The 20,906-nt window shown below is 34.1% G+C and overlaps 1 protein-coding gene across 2 annotated transcripts; it reads right to left on the bottom strand.

Moving 5' to 3' along the window:
• Positions 1–6,526: 6,526 nt before the first annotated feature.
• Positions 6,527–9,660, bottom strand: LOC109215556. 2 transcript variants are annotated; one of them, XM_019379641.1, is made up of 3 exons: positions 9,479–9,660; positions 8,966–9,027; positions 6,527–8,860 (listed from the first exon to the last, which is right to left on the bottom strand). In XM_019379641.1, exon 3 carries the CDS (start codon positions 8,724–8,726, stop codon positions 7,416–7,418), a length of 1,311 nt encoding a protein of 436 aa, XP_019235186.1. In that variant the 5' UTR covers positions 8,727–8,860; positions 8,966–9,027; positions 9,479–9,660; the 3' UTR covers positions 6,527–7,415. The 2 variants fall into 2 exon arrangements, with proteins under 2 accessions (XP_019235186.1, XP_019235187.1); XM_019379642.1 differs by having other exon boundaries at positions 8,966–9,070.
• Between the last annotated feature and the right edge of the window lie 11,246 nt (positions 9,661–20,906).

Below are 20,906 nucleotides of genomic sequence, written 5' to 3' on the forward strand. Positions count from 1 at the left end.
GAGAGTAACAATTTTTGTTAATATTCGCTTGTTTTCAGTTTAAACCTTCATCATAGCCGAAATTTGCCCAATCAACACAGTTGAGGACAACCAAGTTGGAGATGGCTTTAACATGCAAAATTAAAAGGGAAGAATAGCCATGATAATGATATGTAAGCAATAAGCAGAGAAAAATAGAGAATGTACATCGATATATTGGTACCGCAACTATCAGTACCAGAATTGATTATAACGAATCTGTATGAAACAGTTCCGGAACAGGAGGTTCAGATACACCAGGTTCGAAAACCAAACTGAGGTGATTCCGGATCCGATTGAAGGAGTTAGAAGAATAACGTCGGACCTTTTCGGAACTGAGGAGCAAAATTTAAATTCGATATATACAAAGCTCTGAATAAAGGAAGACACGTTCATTCAATTAAAAGTCAAAAACAGTCCCGGAGATCAAACAGATGTGATACTTGGGTGATCCGAATTTAAATGCAAAAATCTAAAAAATAGGTCCGAGCAAAGAGATACGAGATTTTCTTCACGGGATGGAAAACATCCGGATCTACCCGAACAGGTAAGGAATTACCTTGCTAAATTGTAAAATTTCATAGGGGAAGAATGAAGATTAGGAGGAACATGGGTAAAACACCCACGAGATTGCTTACAAAGATACCACACCTAACAACTGAAAAAGAAGAGATAGCTGCGGGATGGAATAGACCACGAGGAAGGAAGGTTCATTAATAACCTTGGACAATTATACAAATATTTTCCGAAGCAATCATTGAACCGAAAGCATCAGAAGCCACGAGGTCAAATGCTGAAGAACTATAAATTATCATTGACTTCCCAAATAGGAAGGTTTACGTTGGTCGTGACTCGACAACAAATTTAAAGGTAATTTTTACATGTTAACAAAAATTGCTTTGCTTGCCTCCGTGCTAACATAATAGGTGTACCACCGGAGGTAAAGGTTTATATGCTCAATATTGACCCGTGAAATAATCCGGTCAAGCAAAAGAAGAAACTAGAGTCAAATAATAAAAGATAAAGTTAAAAAACTTCGAAAGATCGGTTTAGTCCGAAAAGTCGATTCATTCGAACTTGCTATCTAACAACAACGCATCATTACTTTCAAAATTCCGAGGAGAAAGATGATTGCCGCTACACCAAATTGTCTCGGATGTCTCGGTAAATGCAATTTTAATTCAAGAAGATAAAGGTACACATTCTCCTATCTATTATAAAATGCTCTTAGATACGGAAACTACATATCTACATTTTGATAAATTGGCATTAATTGTAGTTGCCCCAAATCTAAGGCTTTATTTTCAATGTCATTCAATTCTCGTAGTCACTATATTTTGATTGCGCAATATTTTGCATAAAAATGAACTGTCAGGAAGGCTAGCTAAATGAGTAGTCGAACTAAGTGAATATGATATTGTTTATCAGTCACGTACGGCTATAAAATCACAAATTTAGCAGATTTCATGATTAATCTTAGCTCGAACATATTGCCCGAACATATTATTTCTGGGATAATTCTTAGGATCTGGACCTTCTACACAATTAGGTCCACAAGTACTAAACTTCCCGAGTTAGGAACAATGCTTAATGCCTATCAGGGAAAGTAGTTAGATAATTCATAAAAGTTATTTTATTACTAACAACAAAGCCGAGTATGAAGCATATGCTACAGGGCTTAAATTAGCTTGGGACTCAGAGCAAAAATATTAATTTAACGATTGATCAAATTCAAGAAAACTATGTAGCCCAAGAAAATCGAGCCAGATGTACTACTCTCGGATCTATTGCTGATATCACTGACTCCGAAAGCAACGCCGGGCACTTATTGAGAAATATCGTTTCCAGATCAAACAATCTCGGGATTGATCCATCTCTTATTTAGGCGATCCCTGATCTATCATCAATTAGAATGAAAATGAGGTAAGCCTGACTAATTTAATTTTAATTGGCATAATAAATTCATTTATTACTTGCAGAATGGGACTGTACCCAAAGACAAGCATGCTCTCGATAACTCTGAGTGCGTCTCATCCCGTACTGCCTGCCGTGTTGAAGGAGAATTATATTTGAGAATATTCAAGGCTCCAAAAGCTAAAATACCACATGGGCCAAACAAACAAAATATATGATGCGAGAAATTTATAAAGAAAGCAGTGAAAATTACTCCGGTAATAAGGCTTTAAATCAAAACTCATCAAAGTCAGTATGAATAGCTCAAATCAAGATATAGCATGATCCTCGACAATATTTTGGAACCTCCGTAGTTCCCGACCAGAGTACAAAATATTTGATAAAAAGAGCTTCAGTACCGTCCCTATGTTGGAACTGGACCATTTGAAAGTCCATCAATATCGAAACTAACTATCCTACTGGGGACTATTAAACTGTGGATTGTCAAATTATGATTCCAGTGTTTGAGTTCTCATACCTCAAAACTCAAACGCTAGGAAGATTACTTATACTTGAAGATTAGTCAATTTGACCTGACATTATAAGAAGTGATACAAACAATTGATTGCCTTGGGAGATAGAATTCCTAAGAGTATTCCGATATAACTTACCAGCTCAACTCAGTTAGTTGTATTGCTCATATCAAGCATAAACACTTCAAACAGTGTTGAATGAGTTCTTCAAAAGTACATATACTACACGTACACAAAAAGGATCGAGAACTCCATGTCAGAGTCAAGAATCCTACGATAAAAATGAGAGTTTTACATCTAAGTCAAGATAAATGTATGCAAATAAGTCACCAGAATAAAGCTCACTTTGAACAAACACGTGACTTATATTTGGTCCAACAACAACCATTCAAGTTGAATATATACGCCTTTCTTAATGGCTAATTGTATTATGACTCGGATCGATTATCCTGTATATATAAACAACAAACTCAAATATTATTTCGGACATGTGTCCCTCTCTATTTGGAAGTATATTCATATACTCCAATTTGGATTCAAATCCAATCGGATTAAATGTCTCTTCAGAACAAATCTACTAAGATATATATTTATTTGGGATCAATATTACCTCAAACTCAAAGTTTTACCGGGATCAATACTCCCGTAAATCTTAATGGGGTCAATAATCTTGTAAATCCTACCAGGATTAATACTCTCTCACACTAAAAGTCTACTCGGATCAATCGATCATATTTTACACCTGAATGAAAAGGAGACGTCCTCTTCATAGCGTTTAAAGTATATAAAAGTTAGACACCCAAAGGATTAAGACATCGCACATGTAACGATGCATCCAAATATAAATTTTAAGTCTAAAAGACTTAGTATGAGCACTCAAATAAATTTCTAAAGTGCCAAGAAAAACTTGTATTCGGATAAATTTCCTAAAATGCCAAATAATGATTTAGACCCGAAAGACATAAGAAACACTATATTATTCCCGGTCTAGGTTACAACCCTTCTGATGAAATAAAAGGGTTAATCAGTCATCATCTAAAATATATACCTCCGAGTCCCGTATGTTTTTCCTTTTCAGGAAATGGACCACATGGAAGGAATAATCAAATGCTCGAGATTTCATACTTCAAAACTCTAACACTTGGGGGACTATATATATGGAAGGCAAAGAAGACTAGAAAAATCGGAATTTAAGTCAAGCCTAAGGTCTACCCAACAAATCGAAAGTTAAGAGCAAAGTTACGAGCCAAAGCCAAAGAAAAACCTTATCATAGTTAGGTTAAAAGGCAATGTAATGAAAACCTTGTGTCTTATTCAAGTGAAACAAGGCTATGAATAAAAACCTTGTGTATTATTCAATATACTGAAACATGTTACAAATAAAAACCTTGTGTTTTGTTTCCTTTTTTGAAATCTGTTTTAAGAAAAACAGTTACGAAAAAGTTATAAAAGTTACTTAAATACATGTAAGGTAGAAATTGACAAAGTTCAAATAAAAATTTGTCGAAGTTATTACAAAAAACATGTGTGTTCATACTTCTTCTTTCGTATGTTTACACCATTATGAAGTTGGGACGTCTTCTTCGTTAAGTGTCGTTCATAAAAGGGCCCTCTTTTATAATTCGTGCTTATTCAAAAAAGTCACGAAGCATTGAAGCATTTTTAATACAAAGTTAAAGGGTGAAACAAAAACCCAAACATTAAAATAGGTAGAAAATAAAGCCGAAATTTATATATCAAAATTTGCAAACATAAGGCAAAGATTTGTCTTCAAACCCCGAAACAAGACAGGGGTAAACCAACCGATTATTGACGAAAGGAACATAAGCGGTGGAGTTATCATCTGAATCTCTAAGTTCTGCACTCTTTTTTCCTTCGTCCAGTTTTTGTCCCTATTGGGTTTTTCTGGCAAGGTTTTTATTGAGGCAGAGGCAAGGATAAAAAGGATAAAATCTTCCACTTTCCGGTCACATCATAGTGAGTAACCAGAAAGTGGGGGGACTATCTGTATTAGTAAAAATTAGACTCGCTATGTGGGTCTATTAAATGGCGATACGTGTCAGCAAAGTTTGAAGAAAAGTGAAGAATGACACGTAAAGATGATATGTGAAACACCCCCGGGACCGAACATACTCGTACCGTGCCTGTTAGCCTCGGAACAAATCATCATGAAATAGCCGGATCAGGTGCGGGAGAATATCTCATGAGGAAGGAATCAATTAATCCCAGATTATATGAGATTTATCATCATAGCACCATCTGTTACAAATCAATTTTGTAACATACAATAAATGCAATAAATGATTGTAACGGTCAGAACAAGGCAATCAATTCAAGATTAACTCAATATGCACGAGATTGACTCAACAGGCACGGGATTGACTCAACAGGAAGGGGTTGACTCAATAGCCACGAGATTGACTCAACAGGCACGAGATTGACTCATCAGTTACGAAATTAACTCATCAGTTGTGGAATTAATTCATCAATTACGGAATTAAATCACCAGTTACGAAATTCCAGCATTTACACAGCTGTTACAAGTCTTCCAAAAGTAATGGATGGATTGAGTAAATGCTCATAATGGACCCATAATTCAAGGAGAATGGTTACTTAGATTTAGCCCTATAAATAGACATACTTTTACAACCATGAGGGGGAATCTAATTTTCTTCTCAACAATGCTATACATTGTAATTTATAGCATATTGCTCTCAAGTTAGCCATAGTTTGGCCCTTCAAGCTCTGTTCGGCTCATTATCCTATCAAGGATCATTCAATAAGAATTCTTTCTTCTTTGCTTTATTTTTATTATATTATCTGTCATTGAATTTATTTCCCACTTCTCTATTACGTTGTACTAACAAAATTTTATATCTTTCGTATTGAATTGGTTGCTTGTGGCCCGTCATATAAAATTGTTGCTTTGACCTTGAAAACTATTTTTTGGGTTAAATATTACGTAAATCAAAGTGAGACATCAAAATATGCTCTAAACTTGTTCGAGCCTTGCCGCTTTAAGAAATTTGAAATTCCTTTATTCGAGTTGTTAACATGTCGTATTACCTATTTCTACAGTATTTGGATATTTATTTATTACCTGTATCATATAAATTCTAAAATTAATTTTTGGATAAAATTAAAACCTAAAATTAGGTTTTTTGAACCAAAAATATATTGAGACAGGTGCCAAACGGTCTACACGTCTATAAATTCATGTAACAGGAAATCTTAATTTGATATATTTGGGACATCGCATGTTCGGTTACACCTGAAATAACACTTGTGTTTCTTTTTATTTTCACTCCGTCCTTGTACTATTTTCGTGTAACATACAGATAGTCGAACAACATGAAAATTGCACAAAAATTGAAGAAGACTAAAAAACAGAAGAGGGTGAAGATATTTTAAGCTTAGCTCAAATGAAATTAAGCGTGATTAGCAACCAAGCAACAATCATTTGTAAAACTCACTGTTAACAATGATAGACATAAACACTGTCCCCACATGGGTGGTAGAGTGGGAGTGAAAATACATCTATTCAAAAATTTAATAAGGAGAAAGTGAAGTAGTTGTTGAGAAAAATGTGCAATGATTTTCCGATTGGTAGTCTAATGCAGACATTACTCTCTTTGCCTCCTACCATAATTCAAAGTTAACATGGCAATAACCATATGTACCAGATTACCACCAACCACCTAACATTGACTTCCGCCACTGAACGCGTTTGGTTACATAAGATTTTAAAATGCACCGAAAGAAGTAAAATGATGTACTAATTATTTACTATTGCCATCTAAAATTAGTGCAGTCCAAAATCGCAAAGATAAATGATAAACAACAGCTTTATGCCAAATTAATATTGCATAGCTAAACAACCTTGTCAATGAACAGATCAATCATTTGAGGCACAAATAATGCGATTCACAAAAAATGTGGTCATGCTCTAAAAGTACCATTCCACATATCAAATCATCCTACAACACGACACAGGATATTTTATTGATGCCCCGTGTTATGCACATGAAAAATTTTGTCACCTAAATATCAAGTACAAAAAAGGAAAAAACATAGTCCATAAATATGCAAACAGGAATAGTAATCTAATTTCATAACCATGTAAACTAGCCTGTTTCAAATGAACATAAAGGTCAAATTCCTCTTCATGATGTTACAAAAATCCACTAAGTAAACATACACTAGTATCCACAATGACCAGTTGTGGCAGGAAATGTAAGGCTCAAGCAAATAGTGAAGCACTAAGGCCTAAACACCAAATTCCTTATTCCTTATCTCTGTGGTCTACATACACAATGTACTTTGTGTTTCATTTAGTTGTCATATGGTGATAAAGTACTGAAAAGACAGTACATTTGGCCTTCAATTTCTCACTATCTCATGAAACAACGACAATAAACCCAGTGTAATCCCATGTACGCATACCTTACCCCTACCTTGTGAAGGTAGAGAGGTTGTTTCCGATAGACTCTCGGCTCAAGGAACAGTGACAAGGAAGCTTCTCACTATCTCGTGGAGGACATCAAATATTACTAGACTGTTAAATTTCAACACAAAGCCTAAAATATCTTACAGCTGCAGGCTGCAAAGAGCAGAAGACAAATGACAACACAGATGCTCATCAAATATTTTGCTCTTTTCCCCCGTTTTTCTTTGTTCTTTTGTTCAGTATGAGAAACAGAGAGTATATCATACAAAACTACCAGAAAAAGTTTAAGCTCTATTAACATGTTGTAACATATCAACAAAAATGAATGCAAAATCTGAGATATGTAATTACAGAAATGCAAAGTATACCTACTCTTCAGAATCCCCACAAAGCCTCAAGAATTTGTATAACTTATCTCCTTAACCAAAAAAACTTGAAGACCACAACATCGGCCAATCATTTGCATCCTTATCCATGCATCCAAGGTTGACAAACAATACGTAATTCACGCCTTGAAAGCCATCTCAGCAAGCAATGTGATTGGTACCATAGCTAATTGCCGTCAAGCTAGTATCAGACATGTTTGTTACCCATGGATGAGGGCTATCCCCCATTCCTCTTATATTATATGCATAAGACGGCCACCTAACATCCGAACCACACAACTTCGTATCGCCCATGTTAATCATCTTCTGGGTTCTGTCAAGAACAACAAGGCTAGAAAATGTTGAAAAACTGTTCCCGACAAAGACATCAGATCTTAAGCAAACTTCATAGTCGATAGCAGATTGAAATAGGTATGGCTGCTTCTTGTAAATTTCAAAAACGCCCAGTTTTTTCTTCTCGAAAGGAAGCAATCCGTCCTTCCAACCATTCAAGACAGTATCATCTTCAAGAAGAGTATCGGCGACAGCAAGATAAACAACTACAGGGGTTTTAAGACCCGGGATGTTTCCCACTCTGGCCATAATCTCTTCCTTACTACTACAAATTTCACTAATGTTTAATCTCTGCTCCAACTTTTTACAGTGAATCATCCAATCCTTTTCTATTCTCATGTGCACAGCTACATAGGGAACTGGTTCTGATGAAGAGCTTGACATTGGAATCTTACTTCTCACCTCCATTCCTATTTCTCTAATCTTGGAGATAACTTTATCTGCTTCTGTCGATATCTCCTCTACTAAAGCTAAGCATTCAAAAACCTTTGCATAGTCTTTAGCCGGCCAATGATCATGCCACAAAAATGGGTTCTTCCCTACTATCCGAACAATCTCATGTGCATCATATGGATGCTTACTAAATTGAGTCAACTGCTCCAAATCTTTTTCCAACGTCCACCTTCGTCCGCTGCCTTTCTGAAGTTCGATAACATCACTTTGGTTTGAAACATCTGAATAGCGACTCAACTGGACAAATCCTTTACAACGGGAATTGAATCTTTCAAATTGGAAGACCTTATCGAAGGAAATAGGCTTCAAAAGTTCGACTTCTTTATAAAAGAGCGAAGCACTCAATTTAGGCATTAGCAGTGTTCGATTGAGCATTCGTGCGGTCAAACAAGCTCGAGCAAAAGCAATCTTCTGATTGTTCAATCCCCAGACAATCTGAGGAACTTCTAAAAACTTCTGTTTTACGGGTTGATTTGATGGAAATGATAGGTTGTGGATAAGGACAACATTGTTCTGTTGAATGACCCCACCAAGTCCAGAGAATGTTGGAAACAGAACAGCTCTTAGGAACAAAACAATGACAACTAACCCCACGCATTTTCCAGCCAAGGAATTCAAATGGACTCCAAAGAATGTCAAATGCTTACAATTTGGTAAGTCCATTTGAGATTCAATCCAAATAGTTCAGATATAGTTCATCCCAAATATTATCACATCCCAATAATGTTCAATGAACCAAGCAACAAAATCCCATAATTGTTCAATCCTCAAGTTCAGTCATAGAATTCCTCTCTTTTCTGAGTAGATAACAAAAAGACAAGAGAAAAGAAAAGGAAAATCAAAATATTTTTCTACTGCATGTTAAAACCACTTCTAAAACAGAGAAAAATCTATTAACTTACCTCAATTGAAGCTATAATTCTGAAAGCAGAACCCTCTCGATCGACCAATACAGATTCAATTTCTGAAAGTCCAGAAAGAAAACCCATTAAAGAGGGAATTGATCTCTACATATCAATAGAGAAAACAAAAAATCACTTCTTTTCTACAAATACAGAATAAATATCAGTAATCCAGATACAATTCAGTCTTTTAAAATCCAGAAAACCCCATCAAAGAGGAAATTGATCTAAAAACCATGATAAAAATCCTTTCTTTTCTGCTATATCCCAACTCCACGGAGATAACAACCATGAAAGTCAAACATCCATTAAAATCCAAAAATGGAAAAAAAAGTTAAGAAGAAGAAGAAGAGCCCAGAAACCCAAAAAAGTACAAAAACATGATGCATGCAATCCCAATAAAACAAGAAAAGTGAGGTAATAGGGGCTACCCCAAGTGGGGTTTGTGGGGGTGGGGTTAGGGATGAGTAAGGAAGAAGAAGAAGGTTTAATTTAATATAAAAGAATTCTCACCTTTGAGTTGTGTTGGAGCAAAGTGAAAAGGGGACTACTCAAAATTCGTAACGGATTTAGACAATAAGGATGAATCCAAAATATGAAAAAGAATAAAATTTTGAGAGAGAGAAAAAGGAAAAATGGAAGAAGAGCTTTGCATGGAAGGGACGAATGAAGAAAAGGGAGATTCGTAAAGCGAAAGCAAAACTGAAAGCCAACAACGCATCACCATCATGCCAACTCACACAACACACAGAAAATTCCTCGAATTAGCGAATTCTTTTATCTTTTTCTTCTTAAAAAAAATAGGGAATCTATAAGGGAAATATTTAATGTGTGACATTTGTAAGAGTAACCCCCATGTTTTGGATTTTGTATCGAACCAAGATGAGTGATCTAAATATGTTATTAAATCTGACGGATTCCTACAACTTGGTAAAACACAATTTTGTATACATGTTAGGAAAATGGAAATTAAACTTTCTATAGTTTTCCAATCCAATGATTCCAACGTACTATTTCATCTCATTACATAATACTCCTTCGAACTTGTTTGACTAGGCACGAAATTTAAGAAAAAACGAAGATTTTTGGAATTTGTGGTCCTAAAAATGTGTCCAGAGTATTTGTGTGGTTATAAAAGTTTCTCATTAATTATAGAATTGAAAGTTTAAGCTAAATTGTTATCAAATTTAGAAAGGGATCATTCTTTTTGAAACGGATCAAAAATAAAATAAATTCACATAAACTGAAACGGACAAAGTACTAGAATTGCAATGTAAAAATTAAATGTAAGAGCACGAGCATGATTATTCGCAAGTTAGGTTATAGACAGGATGAAACGTTCCACATTAAGACCAAAAAAGATGAGTAGCACATTAAGTAGCTATTAGCTTGAGCCAGCATCTTAACTTGATTCTAAGATCGATTACGTACAATTACAGTCATGTTTTAATACAATCAAACAATACACAATCAATTTTGTTCTTTTGCGTCATTTTTCGTAACTACACATTTAAAATCCTTCGATGGGCAGCTTAGGACAGCATTTGGAGAACTAAATCTATATATTATTAAAAGGAGAGGAAAAAGCCTTCTTCTTAAGCCAAGTGGTAACCTAAAAAAAGGCCACATGGCATAATTTGTTATTTAGTTTATAATTAGTTATTGGTTATTATTTTTGAATTTAAATATATATAAAAAACGAAAACAATAAAATCTATATCTATATCTATATATTATTAAAAGGAGAGGAAAAAGCCCTCTCCTTAAGCCAAGTGGCAATCTAAAAAAATGTCACATGGCATAATTAGTTATTTAGTTTATGATTAGTTATTGGTTATTATTTAAATATATATAATAAACGGAAATAATAAAATAAAATTAAAAACTACCATATATATATATATATATGTATATGTATGTATGTATGTATGTATATATTAATTGGTTACTTTATTTGGATTAATAAATATAGATATCTTATAATTAAATATAAAAAACGAAAAATAAATATATAAAATAATAACTACCCATTCAAATTTGGTGGGAGTAGTTTCAAGTTGGAGTTTATAAATTATCTTAAAATAAGAAACGAAATTAAAAAAATAATAAATTACCAATTCAAATTGGGGATTAGTTTCAAGTTGGAGTTTAAAATTATTTTAAAATAAATAAAACGAAAATAAAGACATAAAAAAACTTTCAGAAAAAAATATTTAATAAAGTAATATGCTAATAAAACTTTCTATTAGGAATGTAATAATATTAAATATTAGATGATATAATAAAGAAAAATACATAACAAAAAAGTTATTCAATGCGCTCCCTGTATAAGTCCCGTTAGTTTAACAGAGATTTTGTTCATTAAAATTTAGATAATATTATTAAGAACAACAGAATAAAATTTAAAATAAAAAAATATTTCAACAGTAATAAATTATAAATCTTCTCATATATGACAAAAAGAAAGCGAATATTAAATTGGTTAATATAATAAAAAAAATATAAAACAAATTCACTAACTATATAAGTACCTTTGATTTAATAGAGATTTCATTATTAGGTATATCGTATTGACAAGTAAGATGACAATTGAATTTTATTAAAGCAATACAATCTAATAGAATCAAACAAGCCCGATCATAATTTAATTTAATTAATATTTTTTAGTACTGACCGCGTATCGCGCGGGTACGACTACTAGTACTAATTAATACCAGCGAACAAGACCAACTCCAAAGAAAAAATATATATAACACTAGAAAAAAACATATACAACACATAGTTGGATTAGGAAAGCAATTGAATTAACAAGCCAGAAATATAAATTGTCGTCGCTGTTATCAAAGCTATACTAGTTTGAGATATTTACAGTAAAGTAAACAAAATCTAATATTGTGAAAATGACAAATGGTTGGAGCACAATAAGTACACCTTCTGTTTCAATTTATGTATCGTAGTTTGACCGAGCACTGAATTTAAAAAAATATAGAAAACTTTTAAATCTTATAATTTTAAACTAAAAATGTGCATAATATATCAAAATGTCCTTGAATTTTATGGTCTTAAATATACTATCTGAAAAGTTGGAGTTAAAGAACTAGTATTAAATATAAAAAAAAAATTAACAGATAAAAAAGAAAAATAAGACACATAAATTGAAATAAAAAAAGAAAGGAAAATAACTTGGAAGACTCAGGAGCAAAGACTGGGAGGGGACAACTCAGAAAGTCACAAACAAACACAGTAGAAGTAGGGATGGACTAATCAAACAAATGAGTATTGGAAAATGAAAAAATTGAGGAAAAGGACTAAAAAGGGTAACTGACAAAAACAAATGTTAGAGTGAAAAGGAGAAGACATCCATGCATGAGTACTTTTAACAGAATTTGGAGTGAGGATAGTGGCAGAAGTTGAGGCAGAGGCAGAGAGGAGACTCAAATAATTCTGACAACCTACAACTATCTAATCTAATTCAAGGGAGTATCTCATGTGAAGGTAGAGGACAACTTCCTTTCCCCCCAAAGAAAGCCACATCATTATGCTCTTGTAATTTGAACCCAAAAAAAAAAAAGAAGCCTCTTTGTATCATATTTGACCTTAGGTGTATTTTTTTTCTTATATTCATAGTTAAAAGTAGGAGTGAACTTTACTCTCCTAATTGTCCAAATGATTCTAGACATTCACTCAACCAAAAAGCTCACCAAACAAAGGCACTGGCCAGACAGAACCCTACCACTAACCTTGTTTTCTTTTTTGCAGGTCCTTCTCATTCATGAACTTCCCACCCCATTGTTGTTATTTCAGAGTGTGGTATCAGTACTTGTGCTCATTCTCTTGAAATTACAACAATGGTTTGATGAAGGTCATAAAGAGAAGCAGGTCATTCAAGGCTCAGCAACCACTTTCCAGTATGCTATTCACATAACATTCATGATAAACATACTGGGGAATGTCCCTTGGTTCAACACAAATCACACCACCCAGGCCTTTCACCATAGTAGCACACCTCTTTTCTACACTATTCACCACAACAGACCTCCAGATACTCACCATCTGCAGGAGAATCTTCTCCAAAAAGAAAGGAAATACCTGAAAATCACAGTTCTCGGATGACTTACCACCCAGTTTTTCTTTCTCCTTTCTTTTCATACTCCTACACCCCACAAGAACCTAGGAGACCCCCTCCTCTTTTGGCATCTCAACTATGTACATCCCATTGAATTTTTCAAACAAAACAGTCCCAAAAAACTGGACAGAACTGCCTATTTTTTCACTAACTTTGTTTCTTGCTTTGCAGGTACATTCTCTTCCTCAATCATTCAACTGGTATGGTTTTTTGAGAATAGTAACAACTTCCCCTTTGTTCATTCTCCTAAATCCAACCTAGTTGATATTCATCCATCATCCCCACAGAAAGAACACAACACAACTGCAATCAAAAGTGCTGAGTGCAGTACTCTCACTTGTAGGCTGTGCAGAATTTGCAGCACCACTTTTACCAATTCCTGAAATCAGTTACAGCCCACCCTTCTCAGATAAATCCCATTTCCAATCCAAAGAACCCCACCACCCAAACTATTCTCACCAGTACTGCAGCCCCCCTTATACAAGCAGTCATGGCTCTTTCAGTCAAGTTCCTTTCTTCAGCATGAGCATCTATTCAGCTGATTGCAGTCACAAGAACCTGCAATCAGCTGTTAGACCAGGGATCCCAATTGCTCCCCTTTCCCCAGACTCATCTCCAGAATCCATAAGAACCTGAAGATTGAGCTCCCTTTCACTAAGTGTTTTTCATTTTGCAGGTTCAGGGAGTTTACTTGATCAACTGGTACTGTTTCAGCCAGTGGTATCAGCATTTCTAATGCTCATTCTGCTGAGAAAGTATCCTTTGATCCAAGTCACTCCCTTCATCCACACACACACACACATCTACATGGTTCACTGCAGGCACATCACCCACAGCAACAGACCATCAAACAGACATCCCAACGTGAACAAGTGTGCATTCAACAGGTGCCACTTTCAGTTGTTCAACCATACTGGAACAAATGTGCCCCTTTCAGCTGCTCTATGACAAACGCATTCACAGGCTGGATCATTCCACCAGGAAATGGATCATTTTTTAGCTCACTCTTTTCTGTCAGAATCTCTAGGCAGCAGCAGCACAGTTCAATGTCACTTGGACTCTTTTTGTCAACTATCTTCCATTTGGCTTTCCTTGACCTCAATGTCAAAGCTAAATGGAAGATAGTCCAGCTCTTTGAATTGGATTATGTACCATTCTTCATTAATCTTTCCTACATGAACATGAACATGGAAGAAAACCTTACATCTCTCTTGCTTAGCATTCATAGGTTTACGAGTACTTCTTGTATAGTTGACCAAGGCTTAACAAAACTGTTTTTTTGTATCATCAATTGACTATCCTTTTTTTGGATAGACAATTGGTCCATCCTTATAGGTCTAACCTACCATAGTGTTAGAGTGCATCTTGGTTACCATATGTGGTTGACCGAATGTATTTCCATCTTTATTGTGGAGGTAAGGTTCAGGTCCCCCTCCACCTTTGTTGTAATATATATTTTATCTATGGAAAAAAAAAACTTTAATCTCCTACTTTTACAATAAGGATTTACTAGATTTAGAGTCACTTCAAAATCAACTTGACCATGGGATTAAATTATCTCATTTGGGGAGAGAAACGGTAATTAATTAATAGTGTAAATGACATGGGATTAAGGCATTCTTCAAATTCATTCTACATCATATACTCTTAATAAAGTAGTTTGACTGTTCAATTGCAGTAACCATTCATTGCCTCATTACCATGTCCCAATATCAACCAATTGTTTGTTTCATTGAACTAAACTAATCGGTCATTGACTTTTGGATGGCACACAACCACGTATTAATTTATTTTGGTTGGTTTAGTTAGTGGGTGCTTCAGTAAAGGAAAAGGAAAATTATTTGTAAGAGGAAATGCCAGAGAAAGTGGCTGAATTAGCTGGTACAGTTGGAGGATATAGTGTAGGAACTTGACCAAGTAAACAGTTGAAATTAATTAAGTGGGAAGCTTGTGACTTTGAACAACTTTATCCACTTGATCACCTAAGCATGTGCAGTTGCCCACACCATTCCATCAATCTATTATTTCCTTTATAATTTATTATATTATGTCTCCATTTTCTTGTTTTCTCTTTTCTCTTTTTGTTTTCTTCGTTTTAAAGATGGAGAAGGAAGAGAGGGGGTTAGATGAAGGTTGAATTTATGCTTTCATCAATCCCTAATGCCCGCATGTTTCTCAACAACACTGACCAACTTGCTACTACTAATTAATTAGCCGAATTATTGTGTTCTATTTTAATGGCATTTCTTCCCCTCTTTTTGGCTTTTATTTTTTTAACCCTCTATTAATTTTGTTCTTTTGTCCTCATTGGTTAGTGATATATATATCTTCCATGTCTTAATTGTTACTAAAACTTTTATAATTTGGTAAAAATTGAATAATTAAAATTTAGTAATTTGTTTTAGTTTCAATTTAATTTAATAACCTGATGTGTAATTTGGAGAAGTTTTTTGATTTTCTGCAAAAAGTTACATAACACGCCTACCAAATTTTTATATATAGTATCTTCCATTAAGGATTTCTTTTTCATAAACTAATTAACTAATAAAACAATATTGGACGCGAATAATTATGATTTCATTAACAGTGTTTGCAATAAATTTTCAACATAAGAAAAATAAACTGCAACCACAAACAACTATAAAGAAAAAAGGATTTTATTGATAAACATTGTAGGTTACAACTCTGTTTATCCCTTGATTTTTTCCTCCGATTTACTCTGCGTGATTCAAGGGCCTTAGCAGCGTATTTCTCGAACGTGGGACTTTAAGCAAGACATATTTGACATATCTTTTGATCTTTTAATGAATATTCCAAGAGTTTCTTGGAATTTCGGAGATCTCATATTTTGATCTCTTTGTGCATATTCCGAGAGTTTATGGAATTGCTGAGATCCTCTTTGAAGGACATATGTAGCCTTATTTATAGGCATGAATTAGGGTTTGGGTGGAGTAGCCACCAAGTAACCCTAATAGACTCCTGATATTTCAAGAGTTGTCATACATTTAGGATTTATCCCGATCTGTTAAAATTTGAGTGTCTACAAATGCCCCCTACTTCAAGGTTTGTCGAGGTGCAGGCTTGCTGAAACTTGAAGATGAGACTTGAAGTAACCGACCATCATAACAGATAGGGCAGAACTGGTCCCATTGGGCGTGCCAGAATTTGTAGATAATAAATTGCATCGAGAAAATAAAATCAAGATTCAAAAATGTCGCAACAATCGTAGTATTTGATTTTAAATAATTTGAGTGTACAATCTCTATGAATCCTCTGATTCTTCTTTCCAATAGTAAATAAATTCAAGGGCCCTTGAGCTTGATCTTGAATCTATATTTGTTGCCACGGACGATGACCTTGGATTCAACTTTGATTTGAACTCGTACTCCTTGAATCTTGATTTGTTCTTCGTTCTTGAGCTTGAACTTGATTGTATTAAGCTTGAAAGTTGTAGAGAAATTTCTGGCGTTTGATCCACGAGCTCTCTCTTGCTTCATGTTATAACTTTCGGTATCTTTTCTGCGTTATGAAGACCCCTATTTACAGTAGTGGAAGGAGGAGTTGTGATAAGAACAAACTCTTTCCGACCAATCAAATTGAAGTGTGACATGGCCACATTTGATTGACCAGAATATATCACTTACACACGAGGCGCGATTTCATTGGCCTTCTAATGTGACTTGGCATGCCTTGTCATTTTGACACGTGGCATGATCCTATTGGCTCTTCCGTTTGACTTGGCGTGCCACGTCATTTGACATGTGGCACCAAACTGGGCCCCTAGGAAGATAACATCTTGGGCCTAACGAAGTGGGTTCATCACTTTTAGCCCTATTAGATGGGTTAGCCCAACGCATTTGGACCTATTTATTAAATCCATATTTGTTGGATTTGAATAATTAATCCAAATATATTAGCCCATAATATTTATTTAGACCGAAATACATTTAATTGAGATTTAATCCAAATTTTTTATAGATTTAAATTCAATAAAATTTTAATTGCCTACAAACAGTTTGAGCAGAGATAAATTGCTGTTTGGGTTAATAAAATCTAAATTAACTAAATTGATTTAAATCAAACATGAAGCAAGTGTAATTGGTTTCAATGTTTATCACTTTGTTAAAACAATCGGTTTTAGTCATTTCAATTCCACTTGTACTCTTTTTTTTTTTTTTTTTTTTTTTTTTTTTGTTGTTGTTGCGTGTGCCTGTATTCTACATGCCAAGGAAATACTTTTGCCTACATACCACACTGTAATGCTTAAAAAAAGAAAATTTTACTTCCTATAACAAAGCTTTATACCCTATTTATTATAAATAAATATCCTATTAAAATATTATTTTCTATAACTACCTTTTATTTATAGCAAAATATGTATTTATGGTCACTTTCTACCGTTTAGCCATTAAATACGCTAATATTTTTCTCTCTCCTACTTTCTGTAACTCCCTTGCCTTTCAATCTCTTCTTTCCCATATTTGGGGCTTTCTCCCAAAAACCCCTCCACTCTGATACGATTAGGGTTTGATAGTTATGGCGAATCGCACCGATCCATTGGCAAAGAGCATTAGGGGAACGAACCCACAAAATCTGGTGGAGAAAATCCCAGGTCCAAAGTATACCAAAACACTTACTGAAAATAACAATGTTTCGGATTGACAGCAGAAACCCTAGTCGACAAAGCCATGGAACTCGACCACCTTGGTGGTACATTCGGCGGCAATCAAAAACCCACACCATTTTCAGAAACCACGATCTCTCTCCACCATCTCTCTCTCTCAACGCCAGTCTCTTCTCTATAAATACAACCACGATTCTCCACTGATTCATCTCCATTGTCTCGCGAAATTTTCAAATTTTTTTGCTCCAAAAAATTGTGGTAAGTATTAAAGTTGCACAAGAGGATTACCTGACATCGAAACAAGCCCAATTTGAGAAATCTTCGAAAGAATCAACACTTTCTGATGCGGAAAAGAGAAGAAAACTTATAGATGATGATTTAGGGGTTAAGGGAAAAGATACATTATTTTCATTGTATTCTATGTATCTCGCTGTATTTCATTGTATTCAATGTCTTTAGTTTTTCTACCTTTTCAATATATTCACTGTATTTAACTGTATTCAATGTAATTATATAATTTCAAAGCTTCGCTTTGTTTCATTGTTTTTTCCAGCAGTATATATTCAATGTATTGTATAATGTATTCATATATTTTTTTAATTAATATAATTTATGTATGCAGATGTATATATGTATTATTCATATGTTTTGCACTATAGATGACCTGTTATACTTCATGTATTCAACATATTGTATGTATTTAACTGTATTAAATGTAATTATATAATTTTAATATATAAATCTATTTGTAAAGATACCACTAAAAAATATTTTAGTGAAGATACCGCTAAAAAAAAGAAAGAATGGATTGAATCTCTGAAGATTGCTCTGTTTTTTGGGTGTTTTTCGGCTGAGAATCTTTTCTATAACTGGAAATACAAATATTGCGTGTATTGAGTTTGTTGAGTTATATTAGGTGTCTATCGCGTTAATTGATTCACTTACCGTTTTAAACAGCTGAAGACCTTTTTTTCGCAGATTTCTACTACTGTATTCACAAATACAGCTTGTGAATACATATGAATACAGTCTATGTTTAGCTGGACTTCCTTGTTTTCCGCCGAGTTTTGCTACTGTATTCATGAACACAGTAGCTTGAATACATCGAATACACTCTATAACAAGTGAAAACATAGCTATAGGAAGTAATTAAGTAAATGGTAGCTATAGCAAGTTAATAGCCACTAAACAATAGTCATTTCTGAAAATTCCTCTTAAAAAAATACTTGCATCCGATGGCAACTTTTGAGATATAAAGCCGTCACGGGCATTTACGCTTGTTAAAATAGCACGGTATAGCCAGTTTTCGGACTGGTCATTCAAAAATAGCCAGCATTTACCAAGTCAATGAAAAATAGCCACTATTTTGCTGCAGCAGAGACCGGTCCAGCATAATATACTGGAGTTCGGTGCACCTGTGTATGAACTCCAGCATATTATGCTGGACCGGTATACTTTGCTGGCTCCAGTATAATATACTGGAGACTGGAGCACTGCTACTCCAAACTCCAGTATATTATGCTGGACCGGTATACTTGCTGGAACTCCAGTATATTATGCTGGAATTCTAGTATACTTATGCTGGAACTCCATCATATTATGCTGGAGTTCCAGCATACTTATCTTGGAACTCCAGTATAATATGCTGGAGTTCAAGTATACTTATGTTGGAACTCCAGCATAATATGCTGGCGTATTTTCCGGGTTTTGAACAGTGTTTTCGCTCAAATTTATCTTTACATGAAAAGTGGCTAAATATCGATTACTTTTGAAACCGGGCTATTTTTGAACGACCAGTTGTAAATCTGGCTATTTTTGAATTTCACGCTTTCATTAAAACTGATAAAAGCTAGAGATTAGGAGCCCGTTTGAATAGGATTATTTTAAGTGACTTTTAAGCATAAGCCATAAGTTAGGAATTCTAGCTTTTGGCTTATATTTGTCATTTTATCTTAAAAACAAGTGCTTAAAACACTTTTTTGCTTTATCCAAACACTACAAAATGGCTTAAAAGCTATCTTGGCTGAAATACACTTAAAATAAAGGAATTTTTACCTTCCTATGCCACATATGAAACCTTATTACCCTCAATGTTTAAGGTTTGAGATAATTACATTTAGTATACCAAATTACCATTTATATACCATAATTCAAATGAGTGATATAATTAAGGGGGCATTTATATTAGGCATAATTATAGGACCGTATATTCCCACTTTCTCTTTCCTTTCATTTATATTAGGCATAATTATAGGACCGTATACTATTACTTAGAATTCAGATCTTTCCCATCAAAACAATTAGTGATCTGATACACCTTAAACCACTCAATTAGAAAGCTCATTTCATTTGCCTCATCATAAGTTTTATAACATTTAAGACATAACATGTTGTTGAACCATTTACTGAGGCCTTACAATCTAACAAATACACAATATAGTCCTGTAGAACAACAAGAAAGAATACGTTAAACACAAAAGCAGCAGATGGTATCTGATATCTCTTTTGTATAATCACTATTTTTTTAAATATTTTTGACGCCTCATTGTCCATGGCCATATTTCCATACTTTCACAGTGCATATTTCCATACTTTCGCTCTTCTGCTATTCCATCTTGTCGCCTCTTTGCTCGCTTGCTAATAGGTGAGTTTTCTGTGTGTATAGATACTCTTAAAAATAATACAGCTTTATACAATACTTAAACTGATTTGTAGTTTATTTGTAGTTTTTTTGAAGAAATTTTGTAGATGAAGAGAAACTTTTGTAGTCAACATTTTTTTTCAACATAGATTGTAGTTTAATTGTAGTATAAATGTAGTATTTATTTTATAGATACCCTTAAAACAAGACATATTGCAGAAATTATAGATAAATTGTAGAAAAATTATAGATAATTTGTTTACTGCTTTTTGCAGAAGATTTTGTAGAAGTTTTAGTCGTTTTTTATTTGTGAAAACAGAAAACAAAGCACCTACAATTAGAATACAAATAATCTACAATTTATCTACAAAAAAGCTACAAACTGGGTACATTGAATTTTTATATCCAATTCCCATCCAATTGTAGCATAATTGTAATTTTTGACATAATTGCGTTTTTCAGAAGATTTGTAGAAGTTTTAGCCGTTTTTTATTTGTGAAAGAAGAAAATAAAGCATCTACAATCAGAATACAAATAATCTACAATTTCT

The sequence above is a fragment of the Nicotiana attenuata genome, unplaced genomic scaffold (genome assembly GCF_001879085.1).
Source record: "Nicotiana attenuata strain UT unplaced genomic scaffold, NIATTr2, whole genome shotgun sequence".
In the NCBI taxonomy this organism is placed as follows: domain Eukaryota; kingdom Viridiplantae; phylum Streptophyta; class Magnoliopsida; order Solanales; family Solanaceae; genus Nicotiana; species Nicotiana attenuata.